The sequence below is a fragment of the Capra hircus genome (assembly GCF_001704415.2).
Source record: "Capra hircus breed San Clemente chromosome X unlocalized genomic scaffold, ASM170441v1, whole genome shotgun sequence".
Taxonomy (NCBI): Eukaryota; Metazoa; Chordata; class Mammalia; order Artiodactyla; family Bovidae; genus Capra; species Capra hircus.
This window is the reverse complement of record NW_017189517.1, coordinates 20340329-20357657: the sequence shown is the minus strand read 5'-3', so window position 1 is coordinate 20357657 and position 17329 is coordinate 20340329. Positions and strand designations below refer to the sequence as shown.

The 17329-nt window shown below is 40.7% G+C and overlaps 1 protein-coding gene across 2 annotated transcripts in view; it reads left to right on the top strand.

Annotated features, from left to right (window-relative positions):
* The window catches only part of SLC9A6 (solute carrier family 9 member A6), a 51622-nt gene that overhangs the window by 23229 nt on the left and 11064 nt on the right, over positions 1 to 17329 (top strand). For both annotated transcript variants that reach the window (XM_005700415.3, XM_018044235.1), the window contains 5 exons: positions 1753 to 1866; positions 4341 to 4452; positions 5671 to 5824; positions 11930 to 11960; positions 14175 to 14254. In XM_005700415.3, coding sequence (XP_005700472.2) covers positions 1753 to 1866; positions 4341 to 4452; positions 5671 to 5824; positions 11930 to 11960; positions 14175 to 14254 — 491 coding nt within the window. The remainder of the gene's footprint in view (positions 1 to 1752; positions 1867 to 4340; positions 4453 to 5670; positions 5825 to 11929; positions 11961 to 14174; positions 14255 to 17329) is intronic.

Here is a 17329-nt window from a genome sequence, read left to right as displayed (position 1 = left end):
CTCCCTACAACTTGTGTTTGGTAACCACACATCTGATGTCTTTTTTCTATGAGTTAGTTTATTTTTGAAGTATAATTGACCTATGACACTGTGTTGTATGTGTATGCTGAGTCACTTCAATCATGTCTGACTCTTTCTGACCCTGTAGACTGTAACCCATCAGGCTCCTTTGTCCATGGGATTCTCTAGGCAAGAATACTGGAGTGTATTGCCATGCCCTCCTCTAGGGGATCTTCTTGACCCACAGATTGAACCCACATCTCCTGTGGCTCCTGCATTGCTGGTGATTCTTTACTGCTGAGCCACTGGGGAGGCCTGTAACACTATGTTAGTTCCTGTTATACAGCATAGCAATTTGGTTTTTATATACATTTCAAAATAATGACCATAATGAAAGATAATACCTTACTATTGACTATATTCCCCAAACTGTGGACTATATTCCCCTTTCATCCCATGACTCATTTATTTGGCAACTTAAAATTTGTACCTCTTAATCTCCATCACCTATTTCTTTCCTTCCCCCAACTCTATCCCCTCTGGGCACCATCTGTTCTCTGTATCTATAACTCTGTTTCTGTTTTTTTTTTTCTTTGTTTTTAGAATTCACATATAAGTGAGGTCACATAGTATTTGTCTTTTCTCTGACTTATTTCACTTAGCGTAGTACCCACTGGGTCCATCCATATTGCTGCAAATGGCAATTTTTAATTCCTTTTCATGGTTGAGTAATATTTCAGTGTGTGTGTGTGTGTGTGTATACACCACATCTTATCCATTCATTTATTAATAGGCAGTCAGGTTGCTTCTATATCTTGATTACTGTTAATAATGCTGCTGTGAACATTGGGGTGCATATATTTGCTGATTTCTTAAGTTCAAATGCATTTCCCCCCCACTTGCCATGTTTACTGTTTTTGACATCATATTTTACATCATTTTGTTTTGTTTATCTCTTATTGCAGATATAGATTATTTTACTACCTTTGTCTTTTAACCTTCCTACTAGCTTTATATATGGTTGATTTATTACCTTTACTGTTTGTTTGCCTTTACAAATGAGATTTTTCCTTTTATAATTTTCATGCTTCTAGTTGTGGCCTTTTCATCACAGTGATGTAAACAGGTGGAGGTGGGCAGGTAGCAGGGCAGGGAACAGAGCACAGGACTGTAACGTGTAAGCCCTCACTCTCTTAGTGAGGGCTGAGACCCATGTAAAAAGGGAAATCACATGGCAAGCTGGTGTGAGAGTTGTCATGAAGCACTCTGTGCCAGGATAAAATGATTTGAACTGGGTCTTACAGCCTGTAAAAAGGGAAGTGTCTGGGACCTGCCATATTTAGGGATTAATTGAGTGGGGGTGTAGAAGATGAGGGTGGCAGGGATACCATTTAGGGTCCTCCCCCAGCATTATGGATGGGAAGTGATGAAAGTTAGACTAACACAGTGGCCGAGACAGCCAAGAACATTCCAAAAGAAAAATTGGCAGGGTTTGGAGGATGAGGGTGAGAATGACTGAATATGGGAATTGAAGAAGGGAAGTTGATTGGGCAAGTGAAGGGGAAACATTTATGGCTTTTTCTGTGGGACCAGAAATGTCATCTCTACATTTGCTTCCCTCTGAATCACATGTTTTGGAGGATATACATGAACTTTACATATTTGAAGTATCTGTTTCAATAGCTTAGTAATACTCATGTTTTTAAATTATGTAGATTTTTACTGGACTAACCTTTTGAAATTTCGTTTCAGTTGTTTGAGCTTCTCAATTTCTTGGCAGAGAATTTCATCTTCTCCTACATGGGACTGACACTGTTCACCTTCCAGAACCATGTCTTTAACCCAACATTTGTAGTAGGAGCATTTGTATCCTTTATTATGTATTCTGTTTTGGAAACTTCTTTTTAAATTGAGATTTGAAAAAAAAGAAAAAGAAAAAAAATTGAGATTTGCACGTGTTTTCTTGGGGGTGGGATGATTGATAAGATTGATAAGAATTGATAAGGATACATATATTTTTAATGTAAATAATATGTATAATAATATCTATAATATTTTCCTCTGAGTAAAGTAAATAAGAATTTCAACTCTTTTATCTAGTCTATTCTATTTACGTTTTTGTTTATTGCACAAATAATACTGATAGATTGAAATGACAAGAAAAAGTCTACCGTTCTGCCAACTCCAAAAGATAAAACTGTTTGTTCTCTGTTACTGAAGGGAAGAAAGAAAGATTGGATGATGGAGAACAGTTTGCAGTCTGTGCCACAGGGCAGTAGTTGAAAGATGATGAAAGATGGAAGGAGGCTTACCCACTCTTTCCCTCTCCGCCACCCTTTTCTTTCTCTCTCTCATTGAGTTTTTAAAACCTAGTTGAAAAGGAGATGCTGATTACATGAAAAAGAGCAAGCAATAGTGCCAACTTCACAAGAAGGCAGGAAGAGATGGAATCCAAAGCACATGGGGGGATGGGCCTCCAGAGGGAGGAAACACAGTTCTGCCATTGTTCCAGGAGAGGGTAGAGTATGCAGAGATGAAAGTATGTACATTTGCAAGGTGGCATTTCTCTGATTACTTCTATTTTTATCTGTAAAGTAGGAGGTGAGATCATCTGCTGAAAGTGAGATAGGAGCAGGTGGCCTATCAGTTATCTATTATGTAACAAATTACTCTAAAATTTAGCAACTTAAAACAACAAACCTGTTATTTTGCACAGTTTCTGAGTCTGGAATCCAGAAGCAACTTAACTGGTAGGTTAAGTTGGCAGGCTCCAGTATCCCTCATGAGGTTATAATCATGCTCTGGGCTGGGACTGTACTCTCTCAAGACTTGACTGGGGATGGAGGAGCCACCCCAAGCTCACTGACATGGCTATTAGTTGGAGGCTTCGGTTCTTCTCCACTTGGACCTCTCCATGGGGCAACTCACAACATAGCTTCCCCAGGGGGACAGAGTGAGATGAGAGAGCACCAAGATGGAGTGCAAAGGGCCTTTTATGACCTAATCTTGGAGACAGTGTACCATCTCCCTTCTGCTGTTTTCTATTGATCACATATAAACCCTGGTAAAGTGTGAGCTGAGACTGCACAAGGGTATGAATACTAGGGAACCCTCTAGGAGGCTGGCTCCCATCGATGATAGGAGTTTTGCTGAAATAGTTGTTGCAGAGAGTGGAAAAGTGCATTTAGCAAAGAAATGCAGTAGAATCACTGAGCAGTGTTAGGGACCCATTTGAGTTTGAGGAATAAATCTTAACAACAGAGTTAGTCTGCCCTGTTGTATGACTTTATCCAGGACTATTTAGCTATAAGCATGGAGAAAACAGATAGCTGAGTCCATCCGAGTTTGGAGTTTTGTCAAGTTGGTGCAGTGAAAACAGAGGGGAAAGGGATTGCTGAGTACTGGAAAGAGTTTTATTAAGATGTGGCTGGAAAAGGAAATGAAGAGGGGAGAGGACTGACTGATGGAAAAGCAGAGGGGTCTTTGGACTGGAGGTCCCAGTAAGATGGAAGAATTATCTGCAATGGATGGATGTAAAACATGGAAAGAGAAATTGTGGTCAGAGAGCGGGATGTTTGAATTAGTGATTTTCAAAAGTAGTAGTATTTTAAGAAACCACCTCAGAATGAAGATTCTATCAAAAGAGATTGTCAGAAATATTTTCTTAGTTAAAACTCTAAGTAGGATCTGTGTTAGAAACTGAAGTATTACTGAAATACCATTCTACCGAGTCTTAGTCTTCTGAGAATGAACTTCAGGCAGAAAAAGATAGAGCCTTATTCATAAGAGAAGAACCTTAACTGGAAGACTCCCATGAGTTCAGTAACTTCATATCCTGCTAGTCTTTGAGAAATTTTTAAGCAGTCAAGTGGCTTGAATCCACAGTACTTACCCAGAACCAAGGCTAAATATTTTCTGTAGGTTTTCGAGTCTGTTAGGAGTTGAAATTCCTCAAAACAGAATCCTACCATGGAAATTGACTCTTACCAGGAGATACTTGTTCTCTTTCTGGCTGTATTTGTTAGGATATAGGTTTGGTTTCATGTGGCAATTACCAAAGTTAACCGAGGTTTAAAAAGATAGAAATGTATTTCTCTCTCATGTAAAAGTCTGGACTGGTGTAGCAGGCTCTGCTCCACAAAATCACCAGGGACCCGCACAGCCTTGTAACCATCCTTAGGGAGTTGTCCTTGTTCTTAGGGACCCAGGTGGCTCCCCCCTCAATCGTTAGCCATAACAGCAAAATCCTAGAAACAGTACAAAAGTCCAGTGATAGGAATGCATGGTCTAAATAATATTAACAATAAAAAGAATTATCCTTAACCTATTAATAATTTTAGATTGCTATTTTCTTGGGAAGAGCTGCCAATATTTACCCCTTGTCCCTGTTACTTAATTTGGGTAGAAGAAGTAAGATTGGATCAAATTTTCAACACATGATGATGTTTGCTGGTAAGTTTTAACTCTCTATTTCTTGCCTCCTCTAGGAAACAACTTACAGTGCATATACCAGTCTGATTTTAGATGGAAATAATATGCGGGTAATATATTCAGTTCAGTTCAATTCAGTCACTCAGTCGTGTCCGACTCTTTGCGACCCCGTGAATTGCAGCACGCCAGGCCTCCCTGACAATCACTAACTCCCGGAGTTCACCCAAACTCATGTCCATCGAGTTGGTGATGCCATCCAGCCATCTCATCCTCTGTCGTCCCCTTCTCTTCCTGCCCCCAATCCCTCCCAGCATCAGAGTCTTTTCCAGTGAGTCAACTCTTCGCATGAGGTGGCCAAAGTATTGGAGTTTCAGCTTTAGCATCAGCCCTTCCAAAGATAATATATTAGACTCCCTTAAACATTGAAATCACAGCCTCCAAAGAAACATCCTTTTTAAAAGTGTCCCATTCCTTTCTATGGGAATTTTCTCATGTTCTGGTTCCAAATTCCCAGTTCAGAAGTATGTTAAGCGTAGTAGAGAAGGTAAAGATGAACACATTTTCACATAAAAATCTGTATGTGCATGTTTATGGCAGCTGTCTTCATAATTGCCAAAATTGGAAACAGCCCAATTGTCTGTCTTCCAGTGAGTGACGGAGTATGCAAAATAATGGCACCTCCATGCCATGGAATATTCCTCAGTGCTAAAAAGAACAAACCAGTGATACATAGAACATATATGGACCTCAGAGGCATTGTGCTGAGTGAAAGAAGCCAGGCTCAAATGGTTTCATTCTGTATGTTCCATTTACACGACATCCTCAAAAAGACAAAAACCCAGCAATGCAGAGAAAATCAGTAGTTACCAAGAGTTTGGTAGGATTATGAGAGGTTAGACCAAAAGGAAGGTAGCACAAAGGAATTTGGGAGAGGGGTGATGAAACCACTGTGTCTCGTTTGTGGTTGTGGTCACACACCTGTATATATTTGTCAAAACTTATGGAACTGTACACCTGAAAGAGTGAACTTTAGTGTAAGTACATTTTAAAATAGAGTTTAAAAAATAATTAAATGACCAATGCTTGTGAGTATCATCTACTCATTCTTTTTGTATTTGGTTGTATATACCTACGTATGTTGAAATATGTTATTTGTTCATGCTATTCTAAAGTCTCAGAATGTACCTTATGTCTTTGAATTTATGAAGTTCATGTTGTCCTCCTCCTATTCCCTTGCAGGCCTTCGTGGCGCGATGGCGTTTGCCTTGGCCATTCGAGATACGGCCACTTATGCCCGGCAGATGATGTTCAGCACCACACTTCTGATTGTGTTTTTTACTGTGTGGGTGTTTGGTGGTGGCACCACTGCCATGCTATCATGTTTGCATATAAGGTATGTATTTGATTGGGGACCTCATTTTAGTATTAAAATGTAATTTGGGTTATTTTTCTTTTAACCATGAGAGAATTTTAAGCTTAGATAAGTCCCTAATATTTCATTTACTCATTATAATAAGTGTATAACATGTAGCACAGAAAAAATGGAAAATATGCAAAGGAAGGATAAAAACTATCATTAACACTTGGAGGGATGTCTTTCCAGACCTCTTACTCTATGTATTTTTTTAACAAAAAGAGGCAACACTATAGGTACTCTTATAAACTGATTATTAAATATAATATTGCATAGATATTTATGTTAGTAAATATCATTATATTAATGGCTGCTTATATTGTAATTTATTAACCAAATCTCTACCATTGGACTTTTGTGTTGTTTTTAGGTTTTTGTTATTATGGCTAACTGAGAATTTTGCTCTTACTATTATGAATAACAGTGTGAATGTTTGGAAATGCATATACCATTGTGCACTTGGCTATTTCCTTAGGATGCATTCCTAGAGGTCGAATTGCTTGGTCAATGGATATGCATATATTTAAGGCTTATTATTCGTATCTCCAAACTGGATCAAAAATTTTCTTGTATCTGCAGCATATGAGACAGTCCGGTTTATCCCAGCCCAAATCAACAACTAGATATTATCATTCTTTCTTATCGTCATGATCAGCACTGTTTCTGACCTGACAGTCCAAGGCCAAGGTTGTAAGATCTTAGTCTTGAATGCACACTACTGTATTCAATTGGAAAAAGCTCCCTTGTATCTCAGGATTTCTTCATTTGTTTCCATGGGTACAGCAGTCTATAGTTAAAGCTGTTGTAGGTTTTACTTCTGTGTTTGCTGTAACTTCATAGATCTTGAGAGCTACTGAGCTTCCAGAATGTTTTAAGGTTCATTAGAGAAAACAGTATTTCTTTCACGTCTTATAGAGTCCATTTTCCATTTTACGTCTTTCTTTTAATACTCTAAATAGCAACTAGCCCTAAATCAGACTTTGAATGTTGTTATGATTGTGTTTCTGTCTCTTTACTGTTCAAATCCTTTTATTTTACAATTCCTGTGCTGTTATTGTGGATAATTGAAAATGCATCAAAATAATGTTCTTGTAACCCTGATTATTAGGGAGGACCTGGCATTTGTTGAACACCTTCTATGTGCTGGGCATTGTGCTAAGTGCATTTTATATATTTATCTAATCACAATCACTCCTTTTTACAAGTGAGGAAATAGAGGCTTTAAAAGTTTCTAGTTGTTCAAGCTCATAAATACCATTAATGGTGGACAGAGGAGCCTCCAGTCTCACTTGATTTGTCCTAGACCTCTGCATCAAGAAATGAAGATGGACCATTTTGGAAGGATTAAGCTCCTTTTTTTTTCATCAAGAGTTTTAAAATGAAGGTTCTTCCTTATTCTACTAAGGAAAACAAAGCCAAAGCTAAATGTAAGATAATTTAGGAAAGATAACACTCTTAAGTGGAGTCTCAGTGTTTAAGTAGAATCAGTTCTCTTCCCTAACTGCCTTTCACACGTACTAAACCAAATACCCATGTTTACCCCACCCCCCAGAAAAAACTCCCCCCAAACCTACCTACTCACATAAAGCTGAATCCACCTCACCAGCTTTGCAAGCTCTTTGGCCCCATCTTGCCTGTCCTGTTTGACATTCAGTTGTATACATTATCTTACAGTCTTAGGTTAACTGTTATTAATGTTGTTTGGGGGGTTTTTTGGCCTCTTTGCAGAGACTGGAATTTAAATTTGTTTTACCTCCCACCAAATTTGTTGAGTATAATTGTGAGAATACTAAAAAGTCCTTCAGTTTTAACATATATGCAGGATTAGGCTTGACTTTGAGTTCTTGCCCCTTTGTTTAGTAATTCTGTGATCTTGAGCAAGTTCTTTAACCTTCCTAAGCCTCAGCTTCCCTGTCGGTAACATGTGTGATAGTACTTTCCTCCAGGGTTGTTGTAAGGATTCCTGAGCTCATGTCTGTAAAGCTCTTAGTAAAATACTTCAAATGTGCCTTTTATTCATTTATTCGATTAATACTAATTTAGCACCAACCATGTTCCCATTGCTGTTTTAAGGTAAAATTTAGTGGCTGTCAACTGGTGGCAATTCCACAAAGGGGCATTTGGCAATGCCTGGAGACATTTCTGATTGTCACAATCAAAGAGAGGGGGCTGCTACTGGCATCTTGTTGGTAGAATCCAAGGATACTGGTGAACATCCCACAAGTACACAGAGCAGCCCCCACAACAAAGAATAATCTGAGCCAAAATGTTGGTACTGCAAAGGTTAAGAGACCCTGATCTGGAGAGGTACAGTGGTAGTAACAAGATAGAAAAGGTCTTTGGTCTCATAAAGTCTGTACTGTATTGGGAGAAGACAGATAGTAAACTAGCAAGTAAGTAAATGAAGATGACTATTTTAGATGATGTTAAATGCTCTGATGGCAAACAAGGTGCTATGATAGTAGGTGGGCATAGAGTATATTTTATAGATGGAGCTCAAGAAAGATATCTCTGAGGTTACATTTGAGCTTAGGATACCTGAATGACAAGATAATGCCAGTTAAGCAGTGAGCAGAAAGAACAGTGGTCCAGGCAGAGGGGAGAGCAAGTACAAAGGTCCTGAGGCAGGAACAAACAGCCTGTTGAATGAAAAGGAAAAAAGCCGACCTAGCTGGAATATAGTAACCAAAAGGGAGGTAGGAAACAAGGTGGGCAAGATCCTTCAGGGGCAGGGCTTGACAAATGTGTCCTGTCAGGGGCCAGGGAATAATATTTTAGGCTTTGAAGGCCATATGGTCTCTGTCTCAACTACTCAACTCCAGCATGAAAGCCCCATAGACAATACATGAATCAGTCGTCATGGCCATGCTCCCACAAGACTTTATTCACAAAAGCAGGAGGTACACCCACTTGGCTTGATTGGTGAAGCCCTGCTATTGGTTCTGCTGCTGCTGCTGCTAAGTCGCTTCAGTCGTATCCGACTCTGTGCAACCCTATAGACGGCAGCCGACCAGGCTCCCCTGTCCCTGGGATTCTCCAGGCAAGAACAACGGAGTGGATTGCCATTTCCTTCTCCAGTGCGTGAAAGTGAAAAGTGAAAGTGAAGTCGCTAAGTCGTGTCTGACCCTCAGCGACCCCACGGACTGCAGCCTTCCAGGCTTCTCCGTCCATGGGATTTTCCAGGCAAGAGTACTGGAGTGGGCTGCCATTGCCTTCTCCGGCTATTGATTCTAGTAGGACACGGTAAGGAGTCTGGATTTTAAAATCCACTTGGAACTTCCCTGGTGGTCCAGTGGTAAAGAATCCGCCTGCCAATGCAGGAGACAGGGGTTCGATCCCTGGTCCAACAAGATCCCACATGCGTTGGAGCAGCTAAGCCTGTGCACCACAACTACTAAGCTTGGGTGCCCTAGAGCCTGTGCTCCGCAACAAGAAAAACCACTGCATGAGGAGCCCATATACCGCAACTTGAGAGTAGCCCCCACTCGCCACAACTAGAGAAAACCCTCACGCAGCAACGAAGACCCAGTGTAGCCATTAAAAAGAAAATCTAGTATAAATAAAATAAGAAAAAAAATAAATAAAATAAGAATATCTTAAAAATAAACTTTTCTGTTTGAAAATAAATAAAATCCAGTTGGCGGTATTGTAGGATTTCAAAGCAAGAATGGGATGTCATCTGTCCTGTTGTGTGGACAGTGGCTCCTCAGGAAGTGAGAGCCAGCCAGCTCTTCCTCTGTCCTTTTGCATAGTTTGTGACAGTCACCTTTGGCTCCTTGTTGTGTACCACACATAGTTTGCACTTCTCCATCTCTGAGCCTTTGCTCACACCGTTGGCTCTGCCTGGAATGCTCTTCCACTCCCAGGAAACGACATAGCTCAAACACCGCCTCCTTTCACCCTCTTCTTTTCTCTCAGAACCACTCTTCCGTCTGCTTACTGTAGAGTACCTCTGTTATAGCACTGTTTTCAGTCAGCCTTGTAATGATGATGTTATTGTAAGAGCTACTATTTAGCAAGTGTTAATGATGAAGGACAGGGAAGTCTGGCGTGCTGCAGTCCACAGGGTCAGAAAGAGTCGGACACAACTGAGTGACTGAACAACAACAATGATGTATCACTGTTTTAAAATCTTTAGACACATTTTCTTGTTTAATCCATGCAGCAACTCTGCATGGGGGCCAGCACCCCCATTTCTCAGTTGATAGAACTGTGGTTCATAGGGTCGCATGACTTGACTAAGTTCAAACAGCTAGAAAGGAGCTGAGGTCAGATTGGAACCCAGCTCTCCTGGACTGCAGAGCCCATGGGGATTGCGCTCTAGTTATGTCTGTCTTTCCCACCAGTCTGTGAACTCCTGGAGGGCAGGGCTGTGTATAAATCATGTCTATGCCCTATGCTTAGCACAGTGCCTGGCAGGTAGTAACTGCTCTGATAAATGTTTGTTATGTTAACTTGGCCTCCAACACTCTTCCATCTGAGAATTAAACTTGTGTTGTCAAGACCACTAGATGTCACTTGAGATACACAGATGTGGTTAGAGTTTAATATGGCGAAGGAGGTATTGAATAGCTTCTGGCCGTCTTAACAAAGAAGAAATGAGCATTTCTTGGAATTCGGAATCTGTTTATGACCATCTGTTTTTCAAGTATTTGGCCCTGATTCTCTTGCCTTCCAGATAAGGTCGTGCATCATTTTCCTCCCTTTGGTGTTACTAGGCTGCTCCTGCTGCAGCTTCTCACACTGCTGTTTTTCCTGTGTTCTGTAGTAGTGGCCTTAATCAATAAACATTTGAGCACCTATTGTGTGTCAGGTACTGTGCTAGACTCTGGGGATACAGAGATGAATTGGGACATGACCTTTACCCTCAAGGAGCTCACAGTCTTGTCTGGGGAGACTGACAGGTAAATAACTATACTCTACTGTACTAAGTATTATAATAAAAGAATTAGAAAGTACTGTAAAAGCCCAGAGGAAAAATGATCCTGACTGAAGGGGTCATAGAATGGTTCCTTTGGAACTCAAAAAAGGAGAACAAAATAAGGGACAGTACAGCTCAAATAGAGGGAGCAGCCCAAGCAGAGACATGGAAGCTCAGGAAAGGACAGGGTCTGGGGCAAGGAGCAGTCGGGTCACTACCAGCAGGTGTTTGGGCGAGGGTGAGGGGAAAACTGGGCCAGAGCGGCAGGGGTGGCTAATTTGAAGAGTCTTGAATGCCACACAAAGGACTTTAGACCTGACCGTCTGAGTTACAAGCTGCTCTCAGAGACTTTTGTAAAGGTAGTAAGCCAGTGAGCTCTCTGCTTGAGATGGCTAACTCTCAGGGAGAGCCTGGCAGTGGGGACCCTTACAGCCAGTTGCCCCAGATGATGTGAGTTGCCCCAGATGATGTGAGTCTGAATGAGGTCCCAGCTTGAGCAGTTGAAATGGAAAGGAGAGAGGATCTGAGAGACAGTTTAGAGGGAGAATGAACAGAGGTGGTAAATGCTCAGATTGAGGATATAGAGGAATCAAAGAGAGCTTCTCATAATGAAGCTGTTCCCTGAGATATGGAAAGCAGATAAAAAAGAATCATGAAGAACCAAGGCTAATGGCTATACATTCGCCTATGGAAAAACACCCTGGAATTGGACCTTCTCTTCAGTAATCATAACAGAATGTGGCCAGGAGAGCTGAGAGGTCTGAAAACATGCAGCTTCCTCCCGGAACTGCAATGGGCCAGCCTTGTTTGTGGAACTGCCCTAGAGTTCTTATTCAGCCACTGGGGCAGCACTGCTTGCCCTGACTCCTGCTTATTGTGGACTTGGTTACCAAAGAAAAAGTTATTTTTTCTGAAACTGGTAAGTGGGATTGGCTTGCAGGAAGAGAAGGTTAGTAGACCCTGCTTGCCCTAGGAGCTGTTGCTAAGGAAAGTGGCAGGAACCAAAAGTCTACAGCAGCAGCCATTGAGAAGCACAAAAATATTAGTCATTTCATAGCTTCTGTGTTGAGAAAAGTAGTTGCCTAAGAGTGCTCATATGTGAATAGGCTTTTTTTTTTTTTTTTGGCTTCAAGATCTCATTTGCCTTTTGTGTTTTCTTTTAGGGTTGGTGTTGATTCAGACCAAGAACACTTGGTAAATATGCATTTGTGTTGTCCTGGCATTTCTGTCGATTGTGTGGTTGCTTGGAAAGAAAACAAATCTACTGTAGACTTCATGCCACTGTTATTTAGATCCTGTCCTATTTGCATCAGCTTTTAACTGACATCATATCATTCCTGGCTTTTCTCACTGCTCGATAGAGACAAAGCTGAATTTTAGGCCGCGTGTGGTTATCAAGGGTGGCAGCTACCCTATCTGTGGGCAAGGCTGGGCTTTGGCCACAGACAAGAGCAGTCCCTTAAGCACTCCTGGGTTTTCAAGTGACTGTTCTGGCACGGGGAGCCTTTTTCCATTTTGGTTTGCGCATGAAGTTTTGTCTCTGATGTAAGCCCCACTCCAGCTGCTTTTCCTGTGCAACTTTCAAATTGGATGACCAGCAGCTGCCCTTGAGAACTGCCTGGAAGCCTTGGGCTCTTCAGCCAGGCTTCTCTGCCTATTCAGGAGAATGTGCTTTCCTACCCTCTGCCTCAGCCCTGCCCATGTTTCCTTGCTTACACTCATGTGTCGCTTTCTCTATTGTTTCCTTGAACCAGAGCTTCGTAGACTAGTGCATTGTAACTCAGTGCTTTCTCTAGACTGACCACCTTTTTCTGGTATTTTCCTTCCACCTTTTAATGCTTTCTGAGCACAGCTGAATAGGTGCCTCTGCCCTAGACATGAGATGGGAAATCACATAAATGAGGTTTTTGAAAATGGAAAGCATCTCTTTTAAAACAACAGTTCTCTTTCTTGTCTGAAACAGGCCCTGGTCTTCAGAGTGTAATTAAAAAAAATTTTTTTTGTCAGATTCATTTCCTGAATGCTAATTTTGCTAGCTATCGAGTGATGAGTTTGTATGTGACCTAGGATGCACCTGCCTCTTTTGTGGTCAGAACCTTAAAGTATAATTTCATGGGCTTGAAATAATTGTACAAACCAGGCTGGGTGAGTTCCCATGATGCTGAGTTCCTGGGGTCGTTTCCAAAGGGTGATAGCCCCTCAGTGCCTCTACCCCTATGTCGAAACAAGAGTAGTGATCAGACAGCTCCCCAGACCAATGCTTGATCACCGTCTGTGTATGCCTCTACCTGTTATGTCCCCTCTGTCACCACAGAGGACAAATGGAAATGGAGTGACAGGGAAAGAGCCAGGTAGGTGAGTACCAACTGTGACATCCAGAAAAAAATGTCATTTTTACTTTTCCCTCAAAACTGTGGATACCTTGGCTCAGTATATTGTTTACTCAATATTTTAAGTGTCCACTGGGAAGCACAGAGGAAGATTTTAGTAATTATGGAACATGTAGGGGTTAGGTTTACAGGTGTTCATGTGGTGAGGGGATCATGAGATTTGTAGATTTGTTGCTCTTCAAAAAGTGGAGCTATACAAACTAATGCCTCCTGATGTGAAAGGAAACACTGTAAGCCTGTGCATTGTTCTCAGACTTTATGTATAATGTGTTTTGATTCCTACTGAGAGGAAGATTCACTTATTTTGAGGATCAGGAAAAACAGGAACCAAACCCAGAATCTAAACTGTACTCTTCGAAAATCTTGGAAACAGAACATTCATGCTGGAAAGAGCCTTTGAGTAAGGTTCACATTGTATTCATGAAAAAACTCAGGCTGGGAGGGGAAGGGACTTGCCCAACTAGTTCACATCAGAGCCGAGATGGACCAGATGGCTTTACAGCGCCACTGCTGACTGCTCCGTGTTATATATGAGGATGCAGTTTATGTTTTGGGGGGAGCTGTTTTTGAAGAGATCTTCTGGCTGTGTTAGTTTTCCCTCCTACCCAGCCTGGCTTACCATGGAATTTCCCGACTTAAATTTTGCTAGTGTTCTAACAACATAGTAGCATCTTTGAAAATGCCAGTTAGTTTTGGGACCCATGACAACTCCCAAAGATCAGAATGTTGATGGGATGTTTTCCACTTAAGGTGCAGTTCACATTGTGGGTGTAAAGCTTTCAGATTTAGGGGGTGGATTATCCCACATTAATTTTTCTAAATGCCAGTCAACTCATAAATCAGGAAGCAGCCTGAGTAATAGAAGTGTTCAGAAAAACACTTCAGTTTCTTATGCCTAAGCTGCAATATACAAGCTCTTAAATTAGGCTATATTTGTAATTCTACAAAGCAATGACTCTTAAATGAATGTGTTTTTTGTCTTTATGTATATATTGACTTATTTATTGTCTGTTTGCAGGGTATTCCTGAAAGTGAAAGAAGAACTACCAAAGCAGAGAGCGCGTGGCTCTTCCGGATGTGGTATAACTTTGATCACAAGTATCCTTAATTGAGAAAAAAACAGTATGAATATGAATGATTACAACTTAATGGAACAACTGTTTTGACTACTCTCTTCCTGAACTGAAATATAAAACATACCTTTGGTCTTCCTTTTCCCCTTCAGTGTAGTGGAGGTTACCCACACACACGGATGAATTCCTCTGAAACCCATGAAGCCAGTAGGGGCTGATTATTGCAAAAGCTGGCTATGTGCAGGGACTCAAGAGCCTTTATGATAGACTGGCTTTGATATATAGGTTTATTTATGGAGTAAACTTTAATATTTATTGTCTTTTAGCTAATCGAGTGAATGCCGCAAGAGGAATTTGTTGGTGTTTGTTAGTGTGTTTGCTAGGGTAAAAGAGGAAAGGCAGGCTTAGGAAGAAACATGGGAATGAGAAACTCAGCGATGCTGGATACTGCAGTAGTCACTGATGTCTTTTCTCTGACCTTTCCAAAGACTGGAAGATTCTCCTCTCCATTCAGAATGCCAGTGCTTCATTATTTACCAGATTTCTTTCTTGTCCTATTGTAACAGTCTTCTTCATAGCTATACTTTAAGTCAGGTTATATATAATAACCTGTTTAAATCATGCTTTTTAAAAAAATTTTTTTTCTTTTTTTTTAAATTTTTTTATTTTTTTTTAAATTTTAAAATTTTTAATTCTTACATGCGTTCCCAAACATGAACCCCCCTCCCACCTCCCTCCCCACAACATCTCTCTGGGTCATCCCCATGCACCTGCCCCAAGCAAGCTGCACCCTACGTCAGACATGGACTGGCGATTCAATTCTTACATGACAGTATACATGTTAGAATTCCCATTCTCCCAAATCATCCCACCCTCTCCCTCTCCCTCTGAGTCCAAAAGTCCGTTATACACATCTGTGTCTTTTTTCCTGTCTTGCATACAGGGTCGTCATTGCCATCTTCCTAAATTCCATATATATGTGTTAGTATACTGTATTGGTGTTTTTCTTTCTGGCTTACTTCACTCTGTATAATTGGCTCCAGTTTCATCCATCTCATCAGAACTTAAAAAAATTTTTAAAAGATACTTTTTATGTGAACTATTTTTGAAGTCTTTATTAAATTTATTACAGTACTGCTTCTGCCTCTGGTTTTTTGGCCTAGAGGCATGTGGGATCTTAGCTCCTGGACCAGAGCAAACCCAACCCCCTTGCATTGGAAGGTGAAGTCTTAATCACTGGCCCACCAGGGAAGTCCCTAAATCATGCCTTTTAAAAAATTGTATCACTCAGTATTTATTAAAATTAATTTCTTATTTGAAAATTGAACTAGATAAAGGGACTATGGAGTTCTTTCTGGCTGAGACTTTAAGTGAATCAAAACCTAGTTTATGTTCTGTTGAAGTGAATTTGGGACAACTATGTAAAATCCTTTTTCCTTGCTTTTGACTTTCTGATCAAAACCTTCTATGTTTAAGAAAAATGCACTTGACACTTATCATTAGAAGCTGCTACTTACTATATTCTGTTTGCTAGATTTTTACATTCACTTTCTGGAAAGACTCTAATATATGGAAACACGAATGAATGCATATCTATGGTATTGTTTTTCAGTTGCTAACTTGTGTTCAACTCTTTGCTACCCCATGGACTACAGAACGCCAGGCTTCCCTGTCCTTCACTATCTCCTGGAGTTTACTCAAACTCATGTCCATTAAGTCAGTGTTGCTATCTAACCATCTCATCCACTGCTGCCCCCTTCTCCTTTTGCCTTCAACTTTTCCTAGCATCAGGGTCTTTTCCAGTGAGTCAGTACTTCGCATCAGGTGGCCAAAGTATTGGAGCTTCAGCTTCAGCATCAGTCCTTCCAATGAATATTTAGGACTAATTTCCTTTAGGATTGACTGGTTTGATTTCCTTGCTGTCCAAGGGACTCTCAAGATTCTTCTCCAGCACCACAATTTGAAAGCATCAGTTCTTTGGTGCTCAGCCTTCTTTATCATCCAACTCTTACATCTGTACATGACTACTGGAAAAACAATAGCTTTGACTATTTGGACCATTGTCAACAGACTGATGTCTTTGCTTTTTTATTATGCTATCTAGGTTTGTCATAGATTTCCTTCCAAGGAGCAAGCATCTTTTAATTTAATGGGTGCAGTCACCATCCACAGTGGTTTTGGATCCTCCAAAAAAAATCTGTCACTACTTCTACTTTTTCCCCTCTATTTGCCATGAAGTGATGGGACTAGAGTTCAGATCATGAACTCCTTATTGCAAAATTCACACTTAAATTGAAGAAAGTAAGGAAAAGCACTAGACCATTCAGGTATGACTTAAATCTCTTATGATTATATAGTGGAAATGACAAATAGATTCAAGGGCTTAGATCTGATAGACAGAGTACCTGGAACTATGGATGGAGGTTCGTGACTTTGTAATGGAGGCAGTGATCAAGACCATCCCCAAGAAAAAGAAATGCAAAAAGGCAAAAGGGTTGTCTGAGGAGGCCTTACAAATAGCTGAGAAAAGAATAGAAGCTAAAGGCAAAGGAGAAAAGGAAAGATATACCCATCTGAATGCAGAGTTCCAAAGAATAGCAAGGATATATAAGAAAACCTTCCTCAGTGATCAATGCAAAGAAATAGAGGAAAACAATAAAAATAGGAAAGACTAGAGATCTCTTCAAGAAAATCAGAGATACCAAGGGAACATTTCATGCAAAGATGGACACAGTAAAGGACAGAAATGGTATGGGCCTAACAGAAGCAGAGATATTAAGAAGAGGTGGCCAGAATACACAGGAGAGCTGCACAAAAAAGAGCTTCACGACCCAGATAATCTCGATGGTGTGATCACTCACCTAGAGCCAGACATCCTGGAATGTGAAGTCAAGTGGGCCTTAGAAAGCATCACTACGAACAAAGCTAGTGGAGGTGATGGAATTCCAGTTGAGCTGTTTCAAATCCTGAAAGATGATGCTGTGAAAGTGCTGCACTCAATAAGCCAGCACATTTGGAAAACTCAGCAGTGGCCACAAGACTGGAAAAGGTCAGTTTTCATTCCAATCCCAAAGAAAGGCAATGCCAAAGAATGCTCAAA